Raw genomic sequence first — 26,429 nt, forward strand, 5'->3', positions numbered from 1 at the left:
GGCGTTGCCATGGTTACACATCTCGCACGCCTAGCTACTGAGAGACTAGGGTGGGGAGGATGCTTCAGGGTTGCCAGATTGGAGCGTCGATACACGCTTAAAAAAAACCGTCCCAATGTGCTGTAAATATGACCAACTCTATGATGAGATATATAATGGCAGTACAAATGGAAATAAAATGACAAACAACAACAACGACAAAAATCAACAAAACCCTGCTGAATACAAACAAACAAACAAACAAAAATAGAAACCATCACAGGAATTCCAACGGTTTCCAAATGGATACCATTACAAACCATCAGCTGTTAACTATTAAAACATTACCATTATTGGTCCTTAATGGTATCCACTAGACATAACACGCCACCAGTAGAAGCCAACAAATTACCAGTAGAGAAACACAGGCAGATTATTATAACAGTTTCCATTCAAACCGATACAATCCCCATTTAAACCATTACAAATTTCTATTGTTTGTTTGTTTTTCAGCACTGAACATATAGCCTAGAGAGTCAGATCTACCAGTCTAACGCCATTTTCCAGAACAGTAAAGGATATTGGAATGCAGTGCACAATCTGGCAACCGTAAGGAGATGTGCTAGATTTGAGCAGCAGATGTCGCTGTAGTATCTCGGCTTGATTTGCTGCAGTGAGGTGGAGGAGAGGAGAGGAGAGGAGATGCTACAGCAGCACAGGAGGAGGAGGAGGAGAGCTGTCTCCCTTTCTCATCTCTCTCTCTCTCTCTCTCTCACACACACACACACACACCTCTCTCTCTCTCTCTCTCTCTCTCTCTCTCTCCGCAGTTTTTCCCCAGATCGTTTCCTCTCCTGCCGGATGTGTGTCGGATGCTTTATACGCCTCGGCTCGCCGGTGTCTCACCAGAACGGTGCGGGTTTTCGGCGGAGATCGTTAGAGATGCTTAACGGATTCAGCTCCTGTATGAAGAGCGGGCTTTAATCAGAGGAGGGGAGGCGAGCGCGCGGGGCTTTTTTCACTCTGGATAGCAGTCGGTAAGCGCAATGTCATTCCAGCTGACACACACACACACACACACACACACACGCTCCCAGAACTACAATGCAATACCATTCATCTATGCTTGCAATAATATGTATTTTTCTATATGTCAAAAAATATAATGCATGTTATTATTATTATTATTATTGTTGTTGTTGTTGTTGTTGTTGTTATTATTTAATGTATTTCTCATGGTTGCTCGATTTAATAGTGGAGACTGATAACGGACTCCATTAGAGGCCGATTCTCCATCCGAGGAGATGGAGATGGAAATGGAGGTAGAGGTGGGGGGTGGTGGGTGAGAGAGATGAAAACGGGAATTACTTCCCTATTGACCTCAATTGCAATGCTGTATTTATTCATAGGCTGTGATTCACAGCAATAGACTGTGCACTCATAATGGCCGCGGGTTGTAACATGTTGTGGCCTTACAAATAGCCAGTGAGAGGAATTGACATGAAGGAATGAGGGGGGGGGCCTTGATTTAAACTACCATGGAGACAAAAGGAAATTGCTTTATTTAAAATAAAATAAAATAAAAGCAAGTAATACTTATTTGTGTTTACACACACACACACACACACTTAGAGAAACACACATGCATGTACATACATAGAAAGGTAGCATAAAATTGACACAGTAGCCCGTGATTCTCACAAACGAGGCCATGTCATGTATTTGTTCTGCCTTTGGCACGAAGCCATGGAATCACACCATATAATCATTATTATCCTAATAATAGACTCTGTACTCTGCAGTCCATCCAGGATTTTGCCAGTTTGCGATGGCAGAAACGAACACAAAATCAAGCAAACCCCGCAACCTTCGGAGGGGCTCGCGAATTTTTCAAAACCGACGGAAAATTTGTTCCAAGACGCGTCATGTGACGTCATAACGACGCGCGTTCGGCCATGAGTATACCTAGGATGTCTCGTTGGCCGACGGACATGACTGCGAAAGTCCGCGCGGAACAATTTCATGCCGTTGCGATTTCGCCGCTTTGAGTGAAGAAGCACGAAGCGCAGATTTTTCAAGAAGAAGAAAGAAAAGCAAGCAGCAAAATCAAGAACTTTTGGCCACAATAATGACCAAAAAAAAAACAAAAAAACAAACGACTCAAAAAGCGAAATCCTGTACGGACTGACTCTGGAGTGGAGAGCTATTCACTACACTATGTCAGTATGTAATAGACGACCACAGTGAACGGCACACATTCTCATGTAAGATGGCACACTCCGTCTTACACGTGAAGGCATTGCACCTGCACGTCTCTTCTGTTTGAAACAGTGGCAGCTGCTTTTTGCTCAGTGTTTATATATCTGTCTGTGCATATTCATTACTAAGAACACATTCTGCTGGTTGGGATTTAGGAGGATGCAGCACACCATTAACCTCATTAATAGCGGATCATGTGGGATTAATGAGGCGATCTTAAGTCATGAGTTTGTAAGATTACAGATCTGAAGACTGTGGTGTATGGAATCCACAGCAGTCCGGTTTGTGATGTCACAAACATGATCATATATATATATATATATATATATACTCGACATAGGCAACGTACTGTATGTCTACTGTGTGTGTTTACGCTCTGCATCCTAGAAATGGAGAAAGTTCAACCAATAGCATTTTGTCTTTTTTCCATGACCATATTGGAAGCATTGTTGCTGGAGATTGGGGCAGGAGCCTCTGTTGATGTCACCGCTTGCACCTTGATAGATGTAGGATAATAGACGTAAGCTCAGATCACCAGTTCAATCAGGAATTTTTCAGAACATGAATTGTTTAAATGATGCATTTGCACCAGATGGATCACATTAGGATTGTATATTCACCAATAACCTGTTATCTTTTACCATCGGTATCCCCAGCACGGCCTGGCGTGTGGGTATGCTCGGATGAGCGTGTGAAGATTTTTGTTCGTACATTATATAGAATACATATTACTAATCGTTTGCTTTGGAACCTTGTTTCAGTCAAGGCATCGGTGCTTTTTCCCAACCAAAGTCAGCATGGTCATGTCTCCAAATGTCAATCATAATCCATACATATTTGATGTATTTTTAATCACGTGCTGCTTTTTGCTTTCGCGTTTCCTCATGAGATGGTCCGTGTGGCAGTTTTGGATCCTAGCGCTATAGGCTTTAGGTATAAATCCCAGCTGGTCTATATACCATACAGGGCCTTTCTTGTCTCCATTTTACTGTAGTGTACCAGAGGAATTTGAGAGGACTTGGCAATCTGGTGTGATTGCTTTGACCTGAGGTAAAGGCAGAAAATACATTAGCTCCGAGTCGAAAACATCTTAAACAGGGACAGACCTAATTCCACTTGCCACTAGACAGACGATGGAAATGACTGTGACTAAATTTAGAGATAGGCGAGTGAAGAAAAAGGACAAAACTCTCCAGTATGAGCATAGTTTTTGTGATGTAGGACAGAATCTCAGAAGAAATCGGCAGTTCGAACAGTCTAGTCCGGTCGGTTGGTGTCCTCATTATGGTTCTTCTCCTCATTATGGTCTTCTGAAATTTCAGCAATGACCACGATGGCTTTCATTGTCAACACAGCTGATTCTACCAGCAACAGATTGTCCGTGGTTGGCATGCATGGACTGACACTGCAGTTTTTTGTTTTTTTTTGACATTTGTGAAACTGTTCCCAATATGTGATGCCAACTGGGCCTTAATACGTGTTGATTAATTTCAGAGCTTGATAGCTATTCTTTGTTCGACACCTTCTAAGACAAAGGGCTGTTTGTAACCAGAACAGTTCCTGCTTAGATTATTATTATTATTATTTTAAAATAATTGCAATGTGCTTGTCATTGGCTTCAATTTTTAAATGTAATAGCAATTTGGATGCTCTTGAGACAAGGAGCGTTGAAGGCGAGCTCATTATTTGCAAATGGAATTTAGCCACTATCCTCCCGTTTGGTTAAAATGCCAGGAGAGTCCTTTTGCATCTTGGGTAAGAGTCATTTCCCTGCACTGTTTAATACCCAGTGCCTGTAGGAGCTCACTTTTCCTATTTTCATTTGATCAGTGTACCATTGAAAGATGCAATTATACATATACATACCTGTTCACGCTCTGCAGACTGGGAGCTAATTTTGTATCGCACAAACTGCTAGTGCTTAAGATAGCGCCGAACCGGAGACCAGAGAAGCATGTATATCGGCTACCTGGAATCAGGAGAGATCATTCGTGCTTAGTGAGCCTTTGCACTTGCAAAGAAAACCACTGAGACGTAAAATGTGAATTATGAGAGACAGCAGGGGTATATAGGGGTTTATTTATAGCTCAGTTGACCTCTCCAGGGTGGTACACTCATTTTTCATTTAGATTTTTTTTTATTACTATAACTATGAGTTGGTGTTTCTGTAAAAGTCACAGTTCGATTTAAATCCCCGTATAGGATGTTCTAACGGATAGAGAAAGATGAGTGACGAGCAGACGTGGGAAATGGAATTAAAAATTGTATGCCGCCTGGCTGATTAGATGAGTCACTTATTTACGTATTTCCAGGGGGTTACCATATTCATCCTGCGGGATGAATATATATATATATGTGTTTAAAAATGATACTCACTTGGGCGTCTCCAGTCCTGCAGAATAATTGATATGTAGAGAAGATGCAGAGAAGTTTCCCGAGCCATTCTGGACAGTCAGTGATACAGTCGATCTTTTCCTCCCTCAGAATCTGTTTTTATCAGCCCAGCTGCTGATCCTATTAAAATCACTGAAACAGCTCGCCTGTATTAACATGAGGCTTCTGCATTGTTTGTCTGGCTGTGCTACCGCCGAATTTAAAGGGGTCATTGTTCTATTTTCTTACCAACAGGAGGAGTCTGTGCCAGAACTCTTTACCGTAAACAATTACCATGGAAGCTAATATTATTCTACCCAGCTACTTTATCATCTCCCATAAGCACTAAAAGAGCTTTGAGGAAATCATGAAGGAAATATCCAAGATGCAGTGCAAGTAAATGAGCAAGATTTAGGTGTAATAACCAAATGTTATCGCATTTCAACTGGATTCATCAGCTTCCCACACAAGACTGGGCACCGTTTTATGGCAACACAAGGTCTGTCTTCGTATGATGCTTGGAAAACTAAAGGCCAAGGGGATCTGATGGCTGTGCCAATTGCCAACACCATAGAAACCATAAAAACCAGTAAAATGATGCTTTGAGCCAAAAAGGGAATGCGGTCGTAAATCTTACGCAAGCCAAACGTTGTCATGACAGAGGTGTTTGGTGCTTTCATAACTCGATCCAGAGCTCACAAGCCTGTAAGTGCGATCCCACGTCAGACTCTCCGAACAGTCTTAATTGGAGTCTAAACCTGGGAGCTCGGGAATTCAGAGTGCAAGCGAAAACAAGAGAACGTTTCTCGAATTGACGTTGGAGATCTCAGTCTTTGTCGTGTAACCCTGTGTTCACAGCAGCAAGTGACAGGCAATCATTCAACGTCTATGACGTACGCGTGTGACACAGAGCCACGATTTCAGCGACATCGGCGAACGACAAAGCAGAGTGCTACGAGTGACATTCGAATCGAGACTCTTTTTTTTTTTTTTAAGACTTCCACAGGGCTGACATCCACACAAAATCCACACGATTGGCTCGAACGATTTCTCGGACCGATCCTACGGTACGCGCGGTCCAAAATCCTTATCTTCCCGATTACTTCCCATTTAAACGGCGAACGCTACATGGCGGACGGGAGACAAACTACAAGCAGCCTGTCGCTTGTTCGTGTGAATGTAGTGTGCTGGTAGTACTACACGGTGTCACAAATGTCTCCATACATACGGGAAATGAACACTTTTCGGCGAAAATGTCCGCTAGAATATTTCATACTCGGTTTATATTAAACTGTTATATATATATATTTTTTCAGATAGCCGTTTAAGAATGAATTCGACAAAAGAAGAACGTAGTGGAATCATTCTCGCGGCCGGATCGGGAAGCTGTCGCGAGGTCGCGATGGGACTTTAACGGGAAACGTCGCGAGCACATCACACACACGACACGACACCGCCGCCTAGCTTATCCACCTGGACAGTGCAATGAATTCTCTTCTCTATAAGCGAACATAGCATGGAGCCACGGAGCTTTAAGAGGGTTAAGAGCATTGCTCAAGGGTCCAGTGGTTGCATCTTGGCAGTCATAACATTTTGATCATTATCCTTGAGCGTTAACTGAAACGATATCCGGTAGAAACCTGTACACCGGCTAAATGCTTCAAGCAAACAGGCGCTAATCCGACTTTAGGTGTTGAGGACATATAGAGAAAAGGTAACCACTGAGAACGTACAGTTCGACATGATTTAGGAGGAGACTGTAAAAAGCAGCGGGCCTCATTTGATCGCAGCAAGCCCCACATAATTAGTCTTTATCACCAGTGTCATGCTCAGCTGTCCTTTGAGAACATTACTGTTGGAGGCCTTTAATTGCCTTGGCTTTGTCCTGTTTTTGCAACAAATCTGTGACATTTGGCCAGGTTGGCATATCTTTTCAAACCTCACCTGCCTCTGATAAAGCCTTAGTAGTCTGTAATTTGTTACGTGAAAAAGGTTTTGAACAGAACGTGACCATTTTCTGCTCTCTTCAATACAGCGCGGGAAGGAAGGATCGTGCGCGTCAACGTTCTTTTCAGTAAATCGATTTCCGACGAGGTTACTCACGTGAAATTTTCACCGGACATCAGTATTAACTCAAGAAATCTGGGAATATAAAGAATCCACAACATTAAAGTCCATCCATAAATGAAGTTATTCGGGTGTAGTACTTATTTCTCCCACTGTATTAGGATTCATATAGCTTACCACCATTAAAGGGACAGTTAGGCCCTGGATAATTTTTTTCCATCCACAGTAAGTGGATCACCCAAGACGTGTTTACTGTATATATTTTTATGTAATTTCGCATCACTGCTACAAGGCTAATGTTGCTAACAACTTGCGTATGTGCTTGTATTATCTCTAAAACATTACGTCACTCAATTCTGGAAATTTCGGATATTTTTTTAACCGGTTTATCTGTAAGTGGTCGTATTAGACGAACACTGTTGATTATTATTAGCAGGAGTAGTAGCCGTTTTCAGTCTTTTCGTGCAATTGAACGATTGAAAACAAGCAAGATAAAGTTTCAAATATACAGTACGTCTGCAATATGCTTGTGTAATGCTTCTGTGAGACAGTAACATCTAGGCCCCATTTCGTTAGACTACGTGACAACTGTGTAAACAAAACAAAAAAAAGTCTTTTAAGTGCATAAAAGACAGCATTTTTACTCTTATTATAAAAAAAAATAATAATAATAATTCAGTAAATCTAATCGGACATCTACGGCCAGGCTGTAAAGTCTGAATCGTATGCTAACAGGAAGAGCGTTATAAAGTGCACTAGACCTCCTAGAGGGATCCGATATGCACATATAAGGTAAAGAGCAAGTAAGGTACCACTTTCCAAATGTCATGCTCAGGTTTGTTTCAGGGCTGTTTTCTGGGGACATACACAGTGTCTCAGTGTTAGAAGAAGGGATTCGATTCGATTAGAGATTAGATTCTTATAAGACCTCATTGAACATTTTAATCCTCCAATGTGCTGTATCACTTTTTTTTTTTTTTTTACTTTTTTTAAAAATTCTAATTGCAAGCCAATCCTGCATTAGTCTTAATCTCTGAAAGCAGAATCTCTGCACTGAGTTTCATTTCCAGTGTTTGAAGTGGTACATCTAACTCGACTTATTGGCAAACATTTATAAATAGAGTGATATTATGTGAGATAACGATCTTTTCAGGCCTGCCTTGAAGAGAACGCAATTCCCATCCAAATATGGAATAGAAAGACGAGGTTTGGTCATCGGCAGTAAAGTAATAGCCTTGACTAATTCTGTACACTTATGTTTCCCACGTCTCCCTGTCGGAAAGTGTTTATTAAAAAATGTCTGAGAGTGACCGCTGTCACGACGCGCATCTAAAAGCCATCAATAGGAGGATGGGCATGGGATTACACGAAACTCACGACACAGCTGCAAATAGAGGACTACAAATAACGGCAAAAAAATGGAGCGGTGGAGCGTCTGGGTTACTGATCGGAAGGTCAGGGGTTCAAGCTCCAGCACTGCCAAGCTGCCTCTGTTGGGCCCTTAAGCAAGGCCCTGAACCCTCTCTGCTGTATCATGGCTGCCCGTGCACTCTGACCCCAGCGTCCAAACACGCTGCGAGATCCAAAGAAAAGAATTCCACTCCGCCGTAATGTATACGCGACCGATAAAGACATAAATTATCCTCATCATCAAAACATAAACAAAACTTCCGAAACGTCAAGCTCACTGAAGAATGTTTCTGTTTATACGACACATTTTCTGCCCAAGCCTGGGTCACTGATAGGACTTAGTACGTAAAACGTAGTAAATTTCTTGTTGTTTTTTAAAAAAAAAAAATCTGCTGAAATCCGACATTGCGAAACCGGCTTTAGTCTCAAGAACAGTTCCAACACACCCCTGCGCCAAATAATCCATCTAGTTGATTAGCTCGCTCAGCTGTGCTGGATTAGGTTTGGAGCAGGATTCTCTAGATCGTTAGATCTCTGGGAACAGGGTTAGTGATCACCGCACAAAGCAGAGAGGTTTCGTTATAAGGTCACAGAAGCTTCGACAGACGTGTAGCGATGATACAACCTGGCAGACTGACTCTTCCGCGAGATGGTTCCGCACCGATGCGTTTTGATTTATCTGAGACACTGCACCGCACCCGCTGGATCTTCATTCCGTTGTGCTGTGGGCTGTAAGCACACTGGAACATCTGGTTTTATTGGAGCAATGCAGCCTTGAGTGCGAAACAGAATTTGGTGAAGTGGATTCTCAGCTTGCACAAAAAAAAAAAAACCCCAAAAAAAACAAAACGAGTCAGACGCTGCCAGCAGAGACTAATTTGTTGTCAAAAGCATATGGCTAAGACCTTAATGGGAGGTACTTGGGATGAAAACCAGCTCAGGACAGCTGTCCTCACTGACAAATTTTTTGACTAAAAATAAAGTGTAACCGGTTGTTTAAAGGCACAAAGAGGCAGAAGAAAAGGCTGGCATCTTGTGAACATCCATGCAAGACTGATTGCTTATCATGTACTTATAGACCGTATGAGACAAACCTAGTCACACTGTGTAGTGAGAATGCTGCTGCGGGATTCAGCTTTCCGGGTTTGTTTGTTTTTTTTCCGACTCCTAATGGCTATGAAGTGCTCGTTGTTTTTGAGAGAACCGGATACGACCCCCATCCCAGAGGGCTTTGCAACAGGTCCACCGGGTGAGCACCGGGTGAGAGGCATTAATAAGGGTGTGCTTTAAACTTACCGCCTGCAGTAAACAAAGCATTAAACACAGGATTCAAAATCCATCACTTTGATTGATTCATAAGGCGAGGCTTTTTAAAGACCGCGGTGTAGTTAGAATGCTGTCAGGGCTGTCGGGAAGCACAGCACGGTCGCGAAGGGATGCTTCGTATCTTTTTGGAGGATCTGTTCATCATTTGGGCGATAGCGTGCTGATGGAGAGTGAGATCACCTGTGAGGGCTGTAGCACAGATCTTGTGTTCATGTAAAAATGACACAATATCACCCAGAGATAGCGGTATCTCTTCGGAGGCTGTGACGTTCACGTCACAATTCCAAACTTTGGCTCAAATGCGATCCGTTGTTGCGTACGTCAGGGTTAAAAGTAAAAAAACAAAACACACACCGATGGCTGTTACCGTCTCAGTAGCTATCATTGGTATTTTCATATAGAAATATGTGCCGTGTAATGATCTACATCTATGTAATGATGATCCGTAGGGGAATTCCATCCTGCCATTTCTTCGTGGGCTTTTATGGCGCCAGATTGGATATATATCAAAGCTTGGATCACGCACGAAAGTCCTTAAATCTTCTTTGAGCGGTTCATTTTTTTAAATTCACACCGCTTAAGTAAATCAGATCTGTGTGGCATGTAGGCAATCAAATCCGGGAGACTTCCGCACTTGAATTGTAAATGTGCTTATAGTGCAGTTCCACGATGGTAGAAATATATGCTAGCACTCAAGAGCAGTCACTCAAGCTAGGAATGATACGATCTTACAAGTCGAAGAAGAATTACTGGCGACGGTACATGTAGAATAACGCAAAGCGCGTCATCGATTAGCTCACGAGGTACATCAGCATGCAAAAAGAGCACACCTGGATCAACACGTTACGCACTAAGAGGAGCCGAAAGTCCTTCTTCGTCGACGTTCAAGTGCTTTCCGAAGCGTCACTAAGTGGTTCCTCTGTGGAGAAAACGAAGCCGGATCATTTATTCCACTGTCGTGAAACCACAAGTCAACGGGCATAGATTTATTGCTAGTACCACACAGCTGATCGCTCAAAAGGGGCGGTTGTGTTGTGGGTTTTTTTTCATTGGGCGAATGAAGACAAAAACACGGTGGCCACCAAAAGCTGAGGATATAAATGCGCAATATCATATTAAGACTATATCATGTTATAGAAAGCTAAAAAACGACTTAAAGTAGATTTAGAATAAATAAAAGTGGTGCAATCTTCTGCCGTCATCATTAAACCGGAATGGATACTTCAGATAAAATACTAAATCTGTTGTTTTGTATTAGAAACAAAAGAAAATGGTGGAGTTTACGCTCGAGATTGTTCCTCAGACACGTTATCTGTTTATTAAGGTTGAGTTCTCTGGTTCTCGAGTGAAAACGGAAAAGCATTTGTACTATTGTCGGGAGATCGTGAGTTCAAATCACGTATGTTGACGAGGGTAGATAGCGCGTTTCCTCTGAGTGCGCTGAGTTACGCTGCATCGTGACCAGCGCCGGGTACAAAGTAATGCGTCACTGCTCTAATGACTTTTTCCGATAGCACAGTAATGTAACGCGTTACATTTCAAATTCAATTCAATTCAATTGTCAGGAAAATTACGTTACTTGCTTTACAAATTTATCGTTAAGAAAACTATATTAAGTTCGGGTCTGTAGCCCCGAACGCGTTTGTTTACCTCAGAATAATTCTCCACTTGGAGCGGTTTGTCACCGCGTAACGTCAGTAAAAGAAGACACGGCGGCGTTGTCATTTTATATCTTTAGAGAACGGAGGTGAGACCAATCAGACAGGGTTTACAGGAAAATACGTGGAAATACTCGCGTCTTATTGTCCGACAGTCTCTCGATTCTGCCAAACGCTAGCTCACAGCCGGCGTGAGGGAAAATGGATATATACAGTTGATCTGTTTTAAACCAGTAAAGGTGCTGAAACTGAAACGGTGACATCCTCTGATGCTGAGCGGGACAACAAGGCGTGTACATGTCTATGTACGCGAGTTCCGGTTTACGTGAAGTGATATGAGCAGAGCAGAAGGAAAGATAATGTACTTCGCATTGCGCTGTAGCACTGTAGCCTCCCCTTGACTAGCGACACCAAACTAGCCTAGTTAGGAAAGTTTGATATTTTATTATCGGTCTGGTAGTCCTACAAGCACCCGAGGCAAGTTTTATGATCGATCCAGCTTTTTCTGATCATATCATACACTGACAGCTAAAGTTACCTCATGAAGCAAAACTTAGGAATTCCGTGAAGCAAAACTTACTAGCTGAGCTGGAATAAATGCATGGAGAAGAATCTGGGCTCCGTTAATGAGCATGCGCTCTAATGAATCACCAAAGAACGCACGCTAAAATTACTGAACGGACTACGAGTTTCACGTTGTAGTGTACCTTTGTAGGTTTTGAAGGTAACTTGAAAGTAAAGCCATTTAGTAATCTGATTACTTTTTACACGCAGTAATCAGTAATGTAATCAAATTGCAATTCTAAAATAGTAATGAGGTTTTTTTGAGTAATTTACCCAACGCTGATTGTGACAGAGCATGTGCAGCAATTTGGAAAGATGATTTGAAAGGGGGGTGGGGGTGGGGTGAGGGGGGGCTGGTATCGCATCCTCCGTGTTTGCGACTGATCCGCTCAGGAACGATGTGCTCTGGACCTTTCATTAAAATCTCATTTTAAATTTTTCATTACATTCTGGTTGTTGTTCTTGGCAGGAATGAAGCGCTCCGTCGTTCCGAGTCGTTCGGATCATTTACACTGTTACCATTTTCCACCGCCGTTTCCTTTAGCATTGTCTCTTTGCTGTGCTGTTTTAATGAGGTTTGCCGGTGTAGCTCGGCCAGCCACCCCATCCCCCACCACATAAACTCTCCCCTGCTTATCTCCCAGCATGAAAGAATATCAACAAGGCTGTGTAGCTAAAGTGGCATAACATCAGATGATGACAGTTTTTAAATGATGCAACTCAGAGATCTCCTTTGTCCTTTGTCACATGCCAATGGGAAGAATTTTCCTCTTTGCCATCTGGGAAAATATTAGGTGTGTCTAAACTATTCAGTCAGTATGTATACACGGACAACAATAATCCGATATGAACCCGCTTAAGATGCTACTCAGATTAAGAAACTAGCATGTAAACGGCGATTACTGATGACCTTAATCTGATTAAAGTCACACTCGAAGTAAACACAAATGGAATTAAGACGGCAGCGCTCAACCGTTTGATGGCAGACAAGAGAGTACGGCTGCGTCCCAAACCAAGTACTTACCCGATGTATAGTAGGCCAAATACATGTATTTAAGCTACTATATAGGCGGTAAGTATGCGGTTTGGGACGCAGCCCACGGCTTCAAGCAGTCGTCTATTAGCACGTATAAAATGACAAATAATTAACCGCACTTGAAGTGTTCGTAAAATTTAAAATCAAACACCCAAAACTGTATACGGTCCCATAACGAAGACCAACTGTACGTCGATACGTGAAATTCCGGAGGGAACGTCGGACGGCGTTGCGCGGTGACGTAATGACGTGACGTTAATCCATCTATATTCTATAACACGTAAAACGGGAACATGAAAGGAGTGTTCTAAAAGTGACTCATGTAAACACCTTAACCAGAATATCGTCTTATTCAGAATAAGGTCGATAATTCGATTATTGCTGTCCATGTAAACGTAGTCATTGTTGTAGCTAAATAAATACACTGTCAAAGAGGTTACATTTACAGCAGACACCAGTTCGCAGTCCTAGAAAGCATGTCATGGTTCCCGTGTGCTTGTGCCGTGTGTTTGTGATTCCTTTCAGGATTGAGCACGGACTCAACGCTGGTTGAGTCGATGCCTGAGTAGGGTATGTATTGAGTTGAGTAGGGTATGTATTGAGTCGATGACTGAGTAGGGTATGTATTGAGTCGATGACTGAGTAGGGTATGTATTGAGTCGATGCCTGAGTAGGGTATGTATTGAGTCGATGCCTGAGTAGGGTATGTATTGAGTCGATGCCTGAGTAGGGTATGTATTGAGTCGATGACTGAGTAGGGTATGTATTGAGTCGATGCCTGAGTAGGGTATGTATTGAGTCGATACCTGAGTAGGGTATGTATTGAGTTGAGTAGGGTATGTATTGAGTTGAGTAGGGTATGTATTGAGTCGATGCCTGAGTAGGGTATGTATTGAGTCGATGCCTGAGTAGGGTATGTATTGAGTCGATGACTGAGTAGGGTATGTATTGAGTCGATGACTGAGTAGGGTATGTATTGAGTCGATGACTGAGTAGGGTATGTATTGAGTCGATGCCTGAGTAGGGTATGTATTGAGTCGATACCTGAGTAGGGTATGTATTGAGTTGAGTAGGGTATGTATTGAGTTGAGTAGGGTATGTATTGAGTCGATGCCTGAGTAGGGTATGTATTGAGTCGATGCCTGAGTAGGGTATGTATTGAGTTGAGTAGGGTATGTATTGAGTCGATGACTGAGTAGGGTATGTATTGAGTCGATGACTGAGTAGGGTATGTATTGAGTCGATGACTGAGTAGGGTATGTATTGAGTCGATGCCTGAGTAGGGTATGTATTGAGTCGATACCTGAGTAGGGTATGTATTGAGTTGAGTAGGGTATGTATTGAGTTGAGTAGGGTATGTATTGAGTCGATGCCTGAGTAGGGTATGTATTGAGTCGATGCCTGAGTAGGGTATGTATTGAGTCGATGCCTGAGTAGGGTATGTATTGAGTCGATGACTGAGTAGGGTATGTATTGAGTCGATGCCTGAGTAGGGTATGTATGAGTGTATGCACCAGTACCTTCTGACTGTGAGCACATAACACACACTGCAAGCTCCTTTCATTGTGCTTATTATTGTTGCCTTGTCTTTCGTCCCAGCTATTTGGATTCCCTGCATTGTAATTTTTGTGCGTTTGAATGATCTTTTTTTATTTAACTAAGCTCAGAAATTGTATCCAAATGCTTTAATTGCGGTTGGAGTTCAAGAGCATTTAGTGCTACAAATGCTGCTGGTAGCAAGAGGAAAAATTTCCTTTATGTGTGCTCAAGATACATAACTACCATTTGTTTTTAAATAAGTAGTTGATTTGGTAAAAATGTGACAAAATTATGTCGCCATTTTTTAAGACATTTTCAGTTAACGTGATGCTTATTATGCATATTATGCTAATTTTTGGGGGGGCGGGGGATAGGGGTTGGCCTTTGCTAACAAGTATAAATAGACACAAAACAGCAGTAAATGGTTCCAGAAGTTCACAGTTTAAGATAATAATCTAATGATGGATGGATGAATGAATGGATAAATGGATGGGTGGATAAATGGATGGATGGATGGATGGATAAATAGATGGATAGATGGATGGATAAACGGATGGTGGCTGGATGGATGGGTGGATGGATGGTGGATGGATAAATGGATGGATAAATGGATGGTGGATGGATGGATGGGTGGATGGATAAATGGATGGATAAATGGATGGTGGATGGATGGATGGGTGGATGGATAAATGGATGGTGGATGGATGGATGGGTGGATGGATAAATGGATGGTGGGTGGATGGATAAATCGATGGATGGAGGGATGGATAAATGGATGGATGGATGGATAAATGAATGGATAAATGGATGGATGGAGGGATGGATAAATGGATGGATAAATGGATGGATGGATAAATGAATGGATAAATGGATGGTGGATGGATGGATGGATGGGTGGATGGATGGTGGATGGATGGATGGGTGGATGGATAAATGGATGGTGGATGGATGGATGGGTGGATGGATAAATGGATGGTGGATGGATGGATGGGTGGATGGATAAATGGATGGATAAATGGATGGTGGATGGATGGATGGGTGGATGGATAAATGGATGGTGGGTGGATGGATGGATAAATGGATGGATAAATGGATGGTGGATGGATGGATGGGTGGATGGATAAATGGATGGTGGATGGATGGATGGGTGGATGGATAAATGGATGGTGGATGGATGGATGGATAAATGGATGGATAAATGGATGGTGGATGGATGGATGGGTGGATGGATAAATGGATGGTGGATGGATGGATGGATGGGTGGATGGATAAATGGATGGTGGATGGATGGATGGGTGGATGGATAAATGGATGGATAAATGGATGGTGGATGGATGGATGGATGGGTGGATGGATAAATGGATGGTGGATGGATGGATGGGTGGATGGATAAATGGATGGTGGATGGATGGATGGATAAATGGATGGATAAATGGATGGATAAATGGATGGTGGATGGATGGATGGATAAATGGATGGATAAATGGATGGTGGATGGATGGATGGGTGGATGGATAAATGGATGGTGGATGGATGGATGGATGGGTGGATGGATAAATGGATGGTGGATGGATGGATGGGTGGATGGATAAATGGATGGTGGATGGATGGATGGATGGGTGGATGGATAAATGGATGGTGGATGGATGGATGGGTGGATGGATAAATGGATGGTGGATGGATGGATGGATGGGTGGATGGATAAATGGATGGTGGATGGATGGATGGGTGGATGGATAAATGGATGGATAAATGGATGGTGGATGGATGGATGGGTGGATGGATAAATGGATGGTGGATGGATGGATGGGTGGATGGATAAATGGATGGTGGATGGATGGATGGGTGGATGGATAAATGGATGGTGGATGGATGGATGGATGGGTGGATGGATAAATGGATGGTGGATGGATGGATGGGTGGATGGATAAATGGATGGTGGATGGATGGATGGATAAATGGATGGATAAATGGATGGTGGATGGATGGATGGGTGGATGGATAAATGGATGGTGGATGGATGGATGGGTGGATGGATAAATGGATGGTGGGTGGATGGATAAATCGATGGATGGAGGGATGGATAAATGGATGGATGGATGGATAAATGGATGGACGGATGGATGGATAAATGAATGGATGGATGGGTGGATGGATAAATGGATGGATGGAGGGATGGATAAATGGATGGATGGAGGGATAATTGAATGGATAAATGGATGGATGGATAAATGAATGGATAAATGGATGGATGGATAGAGGAAGGGAATACAAGAAAATTAAACAACTACTTTTAAAAAAGAATAGACAAGAAAGAACTGACATCCTTACAGCAACTGAGCAACTGTGTGTCAGCGTCTGTTACAAGATGGCAGTGTGCATTAAGACAATCTGTCCTTTGTTCACGTGTAACACATAACATGCTTAACCCAGAAAAAACGTCAGTGGGGTGAATCAGAAAAAAATGTCAAATTCCACTATGTTTTAAATGCACAAACCATACAGTATCTTAGAAAGTACATATGCCTGGTATACAGACAGATTCCATTTCTCTTTATTCTAGTTTTTGAACAACTTTAAGATTATTAAACCTATTTCTAGATTTTTTTACTCATTTCAAGCTTGAAATTCTTGTTTTATTGGCAGATAATTTTGCTTATTTTAAGCATGTATTTTTAGAAATAAACTCAATTATCTGCCAATAGAATAAAAACACTTCTAAGCTTGAAATTAGCAAATATCCCGGGAATACCACACAAGACCTGCACAAGACTTTTGGACATGCTCTGACCCAGACGTCCAGCCATCACAATTTAGCCCTTGTCAAAGTCGCTCAGATCCTTACGCTTGCCCATTTGTCCTGCTTCCAACACGTCAACTTCAAGAACTGACCGTTCACTTGCTGCCTAATACAGTATATCCCACCCCTTGCCAGGTGCCGTTATAATGAGATAATCAATGTTATTCACGTCACCTGTCAGTGGTTTTAATGTTATGGCTGATCGGTGTATAGTACAGCTTTCTCCATTTTGGGTCTCACTCATGAATCGTTTCCTCTGCTTCCTACTCTCGATTCATTAGAGATATATAGAATGTGAAGACAGTTGAAGTCAGCTCAGCTTTTTTCCTATTTAGTTACTCACTCCTCACTATCCCACAATCCCTCGCTTTTATTCGCCACCCACTACCGAAAATGAATTGGAGTGAAATTTCAGACAGCAGATTTGTTTTTAATGTCCACGTATGGGAAGTGTGGGGTGTGAGTTGCCAGATTCTGTCATTTGCTACATTCTTGCAGGATAGATAATCTTGTTAGGTCGGCCATTCCAATAGCGATGCTGGCGCACAGCTTCAGGGTCCCTGGTTCAGATCCAGAGCTTGGGTTACTGCCTGTGTGGAGTTTTGTCCGTGCGGGTTTCCTTTGGGTTCTCTTCCCAAAAACATGTCGGTAAGTGGACTGGCTATTCTAAATTGCTCCTAGTAGTGAATAATTGGGTATGAGTGTGTGCCCTGTTATAAAAATGTGGCTTACTGTGTAGAACAATTCACATGCAATGAACTGCCGAATTAATATCCAACACATCCAGATTGGTGAATGCAGATTTTAGAGTGTGCATAAATCTGTAGAGGGTATAGCATTTGTTTGAGGCAGCACCAGCCCAGAGGAGGCATGGATGATCTAGGTATTTATCATGTTGGGGGGGGGGATATTATCTGCTGTTCTGCTCAGGTGCTAAATGATTTATCCTTCACCCTGTTTAGCATACTACATGTTTAACATAGCAACCTTTATTCTGCTGCATTGCGTGGGATCGATTCTATTTCACACAGGAAGGCCTCTGCTTAATATTCCTTGTGCAGATTCTCTGTGCTATATTATATTTATTTTTGATATCATTAATCAAGTGGAGGTGCATGATTAAGATTAACACCAAGACGTGTACTCTATCAAAGCAACAGCCGGTGCTGTTATTAGTTAAAGCTGCCATGCTTGGACACATTCAAAATGATCATGCTTAACCGGTGGCAAGGCATCAGTTTGACCTAGAAATGTCTCTCTGTACCTCCCTATGGACTACAAGGCGAGGAGAAGAGAGGTTTCTACCTTTGTATCATCTCACTTCATCTTCCTCGGTATATACTCATACTGCTGTGTCTATGTTTTTTAGTATCTTGAAAGAGCAGTTATGCAACTTACACGGCCCTCACAGGAGCGGCCATTTTCTGGGCTGATGCTTGTTCTGGGGAGCTTGGACTGACATTTGGTGAGGGAAGAGTTAGAGAAAGGAGGAGGAAACAAGAAGAAGGTGGAAAGACAGGGAGAGGCAGGGAAGGGGGAAATGGGAGAGAACGATGGTGTAAATTTCCAAATACCACAGCGCTTCATGAGTTTATTACTTTATTAGCTTATGTACAGGCCAATGAATATAAAGTCTGTATGAACACCCATCATATTGCACCAACTCAAATACTCGCATCGATGAGTACGAACTGCGATTGCGTAAGAACACAGGAGAGCTGACGGAGATCACGGGAAAAGCTCATACTGAGGGAAAATGCGAACAGAGAGACTAAACACTCTTCGCGAGTAGGAACTTCTTACATCCTTTTCTGTATTTTTGCCCTATTTTAAATCACGGTGCTTAGTGGTTAGCCTGTTTGCCTCGCAAAAACCGTTAGCCTGCCGCATACTTTTAACAATATAATGCATTGCCCTTGAAGTGATTATAAAAATGTGTTGCTTTGTTGTTGTTTTTGTTCTTGTAGGAGTAATGCCAGTTCCAGACCAGTCTTGTGACAGCGAGAACTCCAACATGTTGAGCCCAGTACTAAACGCCTCCAACGGGGATGGATCTGAGACAGAGACGACCTCCGCCATCCTGGCCTCCGTCAAGGAGCAGGTCGTTCAGTTTAAATGGCTAATAACTGGCTTTATGTACAACCCCACGACAGAATATTGACTCTTTCATCGGTTATCCACACATGTACTGCACTAAACACTCGTGTGCATCACTCATCCCCAGGCACTGTGATTAGCCAGATTAACCAGACATAGTGTCCAAGCACTGTATTCAACACCGTGTCATTTTATTTTCAAACACTTTTAGAATAAACTCCCAAATTATCGAAGCTGTCACCGCGTGCTGTAAATAGTAATTATGTGGGCCGTACCATTCCTGAAAACCGATAAACACATGCTGCATGGAGTTCAAATCTGACTTCAAGGTGCAAATAGCACTCGAATGAGTGTGTGAACTGGCAATGAGTGTGGCTGGACTGGCGGCCCATCCAGGGTGTATTCCCACATTATGTCCGGTGTTCCCGGGATAGGCTTTACAGCATGAAGTGAAGAGAAATGAATGAATGTTTCACAGTATACAGTAGCACATTAGTGTATACTCACCACTTTAATAGGGACACCTGCGCTCCTGTTCAATCATATGTCAGCGGTGCAGTGCATAAACTCATGCAGGTGCAGGTCAAGAGCTTCAGTTAATGTTCAGGATGGGTGGAAAATGTGATCTCAGTGACATGAAACTGCCGATCTCATGGGGCTTTTATGCACAGCAGACGCTAGGATTGTGCAAAAAAAAAAAAATTAATAGAGAGGCAACTTTGATAGTGGAAATGGCTTATTGTAACCCATCCATCAACGTGTCTTGTGCTTTTCTGCTCACTACGGCTGTAAACAGTGGTGTATTTGAGTTATGCTAGCTTTCCTTCTTAGCTCAAAGCAGTCTGGTCATTCTCCTCTGACGTCTGCCATCAACAAGGCAGAATTACTGCTCCCTGGATGGTTTTTTTCTGTTTGTTTGTTTGTTTTTCACACCATTCTGTGTATACCGTAGTGTCTGAAAATCCCAGGAGATCATCAGTTTCTTTTACTCAAACCAGCCCATCTGGCACCAACAAACATTTGACAGTCATATCACTGAGATGACATTTTTTTCCCCATCCCGACGTTCGTCATGAACAGTAACTGAAGCTATTGACCATCAATATGCATGCCGTGTTGATTGGCTGATTGGATAATTGCATGAATATTGCAAGCAGGTGTTTCACAGTGGTGTGACATCCATCCATCCATTTTCTATACCGCTTATCCTACTGGGTCATGGAGAACATGGGGACTATCCATCACAGGGCACAGTCACATTCACATACCCGTTCATACGCTACGGACACTTTGGACACTATGGACACATGCCTGTTACCAATTAAACTCCAGCTGTTTCTTTTTACTAACACTTTCTTTTCCAGCCTGTTGTTGCTTCGTCCCAACTTTGTTTAGACGTGTTGTGGCGATGAAATCCAAAATCACCTGCCTTTTTTTTTTTTTTCTCTTAAAACGGTACATTTCCTCAGCTTAAACATTTGATACGTTTTCTATGATCTATTGTGAATAACATACGGGTTTATGAGATTTGCGAATCACCGCGTTCTGTTTTTATTCACATCGCGTCCCAACTCTTTTGGAATCGGGGTCGTACGATCTATCGTCTCACTTTTATCTTTTGATCTCAAAGCCTCAAAGTCTTCGGTGTATAGCAAAAACGAAACGAAAAAATTCAGATTGGATTTATTCAAAATAAAGACAAACTGTGTTATAGTTATAGTTGTCCCTCCTTCATAGTGTATTGACATTGATGTGTGTATGGGCATGAAAAGTCGAAGACAACGTGTCCTAGAGTTCCTGCTGTAAGCATTTACAAAACTAGGAACTGAGTCAGAAACAGTGTGGAATGAATAGATGACTGCGTTTGCGTTGGTCTCTGTGACCGACTCTCTGAAGGACAAATATATAGCAACCATATTACTTTCTGGTAGTATCACCTGGTAGTATCAATTGGCATGGTTACTCATCGTCTGTTGTGCAGCTGATCATAAATGATCACAAAGTTTGGGTGACATCAACCAACGCCACTGGAGTGGCTTGCCAGTTTGTCGGAATGTATAGTATATGGAGCTGGTGATGATATTTGGCGTTTCTCCGGTACTGAGAAATGACACACATGCTTATTTATTTTGAAATTTGGCAGATGCCCTTATCCAGAACGACTTACCCTGAGCAGTTGAGGGTCAAGGGTCCAACAGTGGCAGCTTGGCAATGCTGGGGTTTGAATTCACGACCATACCTCAACCATTGATCAGTAGTGTCGGAAACTATCCATCCATCCATCCATCCATCCATACCACTTATCCTACATAGGGTTGCAGGGAGCTTAGAACCTATCCCAGAGGCACCCTGGACATGGTGAAAACCCAACTCAGGGCACAATCACACACTCACACTCTACGGACAATTTGCCAACCAGCCAATGCATGTCGTTGGACTGGGGAAGGAGTTTCCAGAGGTAACCCCCGAAGCACGGGACGGAGGCGGGAATCGAACCCCCAACCCTGAAGGTGCGAGGCAAATGTGCTAACTGCCACTGTACATCTTCTACACTTATGTATCAGGATGGCTTAAAGCCTTATTCAAACACATGTAAAGCTAGACAGAGATCCCATTGATCGCGACAAGGCTTGCATCTTTTGTCCTTGTTTATCTTGTTCTACCACTTTTAACCACAGAACAGAGGGAAAAAAGCCCTGACACACTCTCACTCTCAGGGTTTGGAAATGACATGGGGAATGGTAAAGTAGGCCACAGCCATAGGCTGCTATGGGCCAATCTAATAGCTCTCTTATTACAGAAGAGAGATAAAAATGTCAGCCATATTATTTTGCTGCAGGCCTCCTATTTTCTCTCTCTGGCTCACAGAAGAGCCAGACTCTCAACCACACCCCACTGGACTATAATGTGCTTTTTCATTTTCGTGACATTCAAGTACTGTAATCATCCATGGATAGGTATGACGTTTGCTTCTACGCCGTTCCCGTTCGAGTTCCTAATTGTTCCTATTTACTATTTCTTTTGTTATCATCAATACCGATGTCATGTTAAGAGAAGGAATTCTAAGGACATGTGACTGTTACCATAGATGTACCAGGTTATCTGTGAATACTGAGTGATACTCACACTTCCTGTAGACGTATAATCTCGGAGTTCTCAAATATCTTGTAGCCAGGAACTCTCTCCGGTATAAAAAAAAAAGAAAAGAAATTCCACGGACTGTTTTATGCCGACAGCACAGATTTATTTGACAGGCTTAATCTAACAACTCAAATATTAGACACATTAGGCAACAAAAAATAAATAAATAAACAAACAAACAAATCCAAAACAAGCATACGCATTAACATTTCGCCCCCAAACGCCAGACCAGTCTACTTTTCAGACACACATTAGTGTTATAATGGAGTAGTTTACATCCATTGAGTTCGAGTGACTATTTAATTAGGCTTAAAAACTGAACAAAAACAATTATACATTTTGGTAATGATATTTAAAAACCAAACAAACAAACAAACAAACAATAAAATGAACAACACAGAGAACCATGGACCTACAATATATGCTTACCCTACAAAAATAATCCTAAGTATTCTGCTTCAACCAACAGAGGGCATTGTTCTATTTACTCTCATTTGGGACGATTTATTTATTTAATTTAATTTATTTATTAAACTGAGGTAATCAGGCAAAGATCTCTATTTGATTAATCATGTTTTATCTTTTCAAATTTAAATTGTAAAAGACGGCGATCTGCCACTTCTGTTTCAAAAGTAGTATCCTTTAATATCCAAGAGAATGTGAAGCGATGCAAAATATTCGTGTACCGTGTGTGTGTGTGCTTTGTTTGCAGTTTGTGGGATTGTACATAAGCTTTATCTTATATGTCTCTCACATAAGTGCGAAGCTCCCCGGCACTCCTACATCGTAATATAGGTAGTAAGTTTGAGTAGGCACGGGTTAGTATAAATATGTTTAGCTTGGCGAAAGGGGGAGGTACTAAGAATGAACGCAAAAAACTGTCTGAATGTCCTTAAGATAGTCAATGCCAAGGCAGTGTGCTGTTATCTGATGCCTGTATTCTTTTTAATGACATTCAGACATTGTATGTGCGCGAGTCTTCTAACATGATTAGCAGGGGCTGCTTAGTTGGTACAAGGAAGAATATGTGCAATACGTTCCCCATGTAGAGCAATATAATCCAAGTGAATTTGCAAGACTCAGCAATAAACATGATGCGGTAAGTAGAGGGAGTACCAGCTCGATGCCTCTTAGCAGCACATGTTAACCCCAAGCTCCATTAGACAGTAGCTAGCAGAGCCGTCCAGAATGTGGACCACTTTAAAGGAGGAAAACATAGAAGGAGGACCAGTGAGGCAGGAAAAATGAGCAATGTTGTCTCACTCACTTGGAAGGGAGTTACTCAGCTCACCAGAGGCCTCCCATGCTGAACGTGGTACAAAAATATAGATCGCACTTAATAAGCAGGGGACGGACGAACCGGCTCAGTGAAAATGAAGAGTAAATAATATCCGCATAGCACGGCCAAGGTCACCGACACAGTGCAGAACGCATGCAACTCTCCAGAACCACGGAGAAGTGAACTTCCGAAAGTAGTAAGCAGTAGTAAATAAGTACAGAGCAGAAGAGCGTGCGAGGAGTGAGAATCAACTCAAGGCTAGCGGACACTACGGTGCTCGGCAGCATTTGATAACGATGCTCGGGATATCACAAGGAAGTGCGTTCAAAAATCTACAGTGTACTAAAGCTAGCTAGCTAGTTAAGACTGAAAACTTAACAGTGAAGACTCTTTAGGATTCCAGTAGACAGCTATAATAAAATTGCGAGAAAACAGCACAAAACACGCACCAATGACATCTAATGTTGTGAATGTTCACAATAGAGTAGTTAGCCTAGGCTGTGGGTTTGGCCATTGGATTTTGCTTTTCCACAAGCTACTGTCCATGGAGACATATGGACATGCACAGGAGACACAGCAAGACATTTGAAACAGATGCAAAATCCAAAAAATAGTCTTTTTATTGATTATAAACAATGTTTACTTTAGGTGTGGCCTTAAAAGTTTCGTACAGAAAATATCTACGTAGGCTGTTATCGTCACTGCGGCTGGGAGGGCCAGGCTTCCCCGCCCCCCTATTAACTCCACCCATAGTTGCTAGAAAGATGCACTGATATGGAACCTTTCCTTTCTGTCAAGGTAATCGGAAAATGACTCGAGTTCACCAGAAATGGTCAAAAATGACTTTTGATTGAAAAAAATCTCCATAGGCCTACAGTGAAGTGTTAAATCTAACACTCTGCAAATAATGGTTAATTGGACAGTGATTAAAAATGGTGTTTCTTTGTGAGCAGCAGATCAGTAATCCCAGACTACGCGTTCTTCTTCCTCGGGGTTGTCTGGAATGTTGCATTACAAGGCAGATTTTTCATGCTGTTCTAGAGGGGGTGCCAAAATTCTCCAAACATAGGGGGAAATTCAAGGGGTCATATGATGATTTTAAATGATGATGATTATTTTGTTTATTTGGTGGAATAAAATAGGTTAACATGCTTTAATGTTCAAAAAACACATACCTTTTTTTTTATTTTTCACATACGGTACATTACTCTAAATCCCAGTCTGTCTGAAACGCTCCGATTGAGTTCCGGTTTCTCCAAAGCCCCTCCTTCCGAAAAGCCCAGAGTGCTCTGATTGGCCAGCTGACCCACTGTGTCGTGATTGGCCAAAAACCTCAAGTGTGTCTCAGAAGTGTAACGCCCCTTACCATAATCGTGAGCTTCAGCTTCCAAGGCTTCTAAAGCAATTATAAACACGGTTAATAACGTCGGCGGTTTTACCGTATCAATCCGATCCCGAGTCAGATTCTGAAAATGCGGATGATCGAGCAGATCGATCGGAACCGACGTTGCAAGCACGACTTGAGCAGAACTCTATTACCTTTCCGATACGCCGTTATAACGGTTTAATTTGTCTTCTTCACTGCAACAACTTTACGTCCTGAAGTGACAACATAAAATACAGTTTAAAATAATTTAACGAATTAAAAATGTGACAATTATGGCGGCATTACGCTGATACTTTTTGATGAAATTGTGATGTAGACGTTTGCGGAAGCGATATCTGGACTCGGCTCGAGGCGTTTTAGGCGGGTCTGTAGCAGTGCTCTCCGTTACATAGAATAAACATAGACTATGAGCTTTGTAACTTTGCAGATCTTATACATGCACAAACAGATACATTACACACTGATGCAAAAGGAAAACATTAACAAGCATCATATGACCCCTTTGACACTTTTTAGCAAAATGGCTACCAAAATTTTTTCATATTCAGTTCATATATTTTTTTCAGATAGCCTATAAGAACGCCTTTGACAGAAGAAGAACGTATTGAAATCATTCTCGTGGCCGGATCGGGAAGCTGGCGCAATGTTCCGACGGACTTTAACGTGGAAACGTGGCGAGCACATCACACTCGAAGCCAGAGTTGGGAGAGACGACTCCGTGTGTGCTTACAAAGGAATGGCATGTAGAGGATGTTTTCTAAATGAAGTTACATTATATAAAAAGTGTTCATTTCCCCTATGTATGGAGTATTTTGGGACACCCTGTATTTTATTTTATTGGCCAGTTAGTAATAGCTAATAAAAGCCCTGGGCCAATGAGATTACTTGGACTGTTTTCTTAAACGTTTACACTGCAGCTGGTTAAGTATCCTATTGGCAAGGTCCCCAAAATGGGAAGTGGGCCTCAAGGGGTGAACGTTTGAATACGTCCGCCTTGGCATGCCTTAGCATGGGTGTTCAACTCATCAACTCATCATTTTATTACCAGGTCAGGACCAGGGACGGTGCTAGACTCTACCTCTCCAGGCCATGCAGTTGAACATCTCTAGCTTTTGCACATTTTTCCCCTTACACCTTAAGGGTCTCATTAGTCTCTTAAGGGTCTTGTTAGTCAGAAAGAACAGTGACAGTAATTGCAATAATTTGTAGGCCGGTGACTGGCCGTCGCCTCTGGACTTCCTGCACGGAAGGCTATATTTACTCAGCTCCTGCTACAGAGAGCCCTGCTATCGTAGGCCGCCGAGGCATAGGCACTCTGCATAGTCAGAGAGAGAACTATGGAACAGAGTGCTGCTGCTCTATCAACCTGAGGGGGGAAACATCTTACTCTCTGCCACTCTAAAGAGCTTTTCAGGTGTTTCTAGTGAAGTGTCGTTCAAGAATGATTCGTTCATTTTGAATGAATCTTTAATATGACTCAGAAACAACGAGTTGTCTCAGAGAGTGATTCGTTC

General features: G+C 42.3%; 1 protein-coding gene across 5 annotated transcripts in view; it reads left to right on the forward strand.

The window, feature by feature from the left end:
- Positions 1–740: 740 nt before the first annotated feature.
- ctnnd2b (catenin (cadherin-associated protein), delta 2b) overlaps positions 741–26,429 on the forward strand; it is an 89,171-nt gene continuing 63,482 nt past the window's right edge. For 4 of the 5 annotated variants that reach the window (XM_017472903.3, XM_017472905.3, XM_017472906.3 and 1 more), the window contains exons 1-2: positions 741–1,016; positions 18,979–19,112. In XM_017472903.3, the coding sequence (XP_017328392.1) occupies positions 18,984–19,112 (129 nt within the window). In that variant the 5' untranslated portion in view covers positions 741–1,016; positions 18,979–18,983. Of the gene's footprint in view, positions 1,017–1,983; positions 2,244–18,978; positions 19,113–26,429 lie in introns of those variants that run through there. The other variant, XM_017472904.3, reaches the window with a different exon arrangement.

This window comes from Ictalurus punctatus, chromosome 7 (genome assembly GCF_001660625.3).
Source record: "Ictalurus punctatus breed USDA103 chromosome 7, Coco_2.0, whole genome shotgun sequence".
Taxonomy (NCBI): Eukaryota; Metazoa; Chordata; class Actinopteri; order Siluriformes; family Ictaluridae; genus Ictalurus; species Ictalurus punctatus.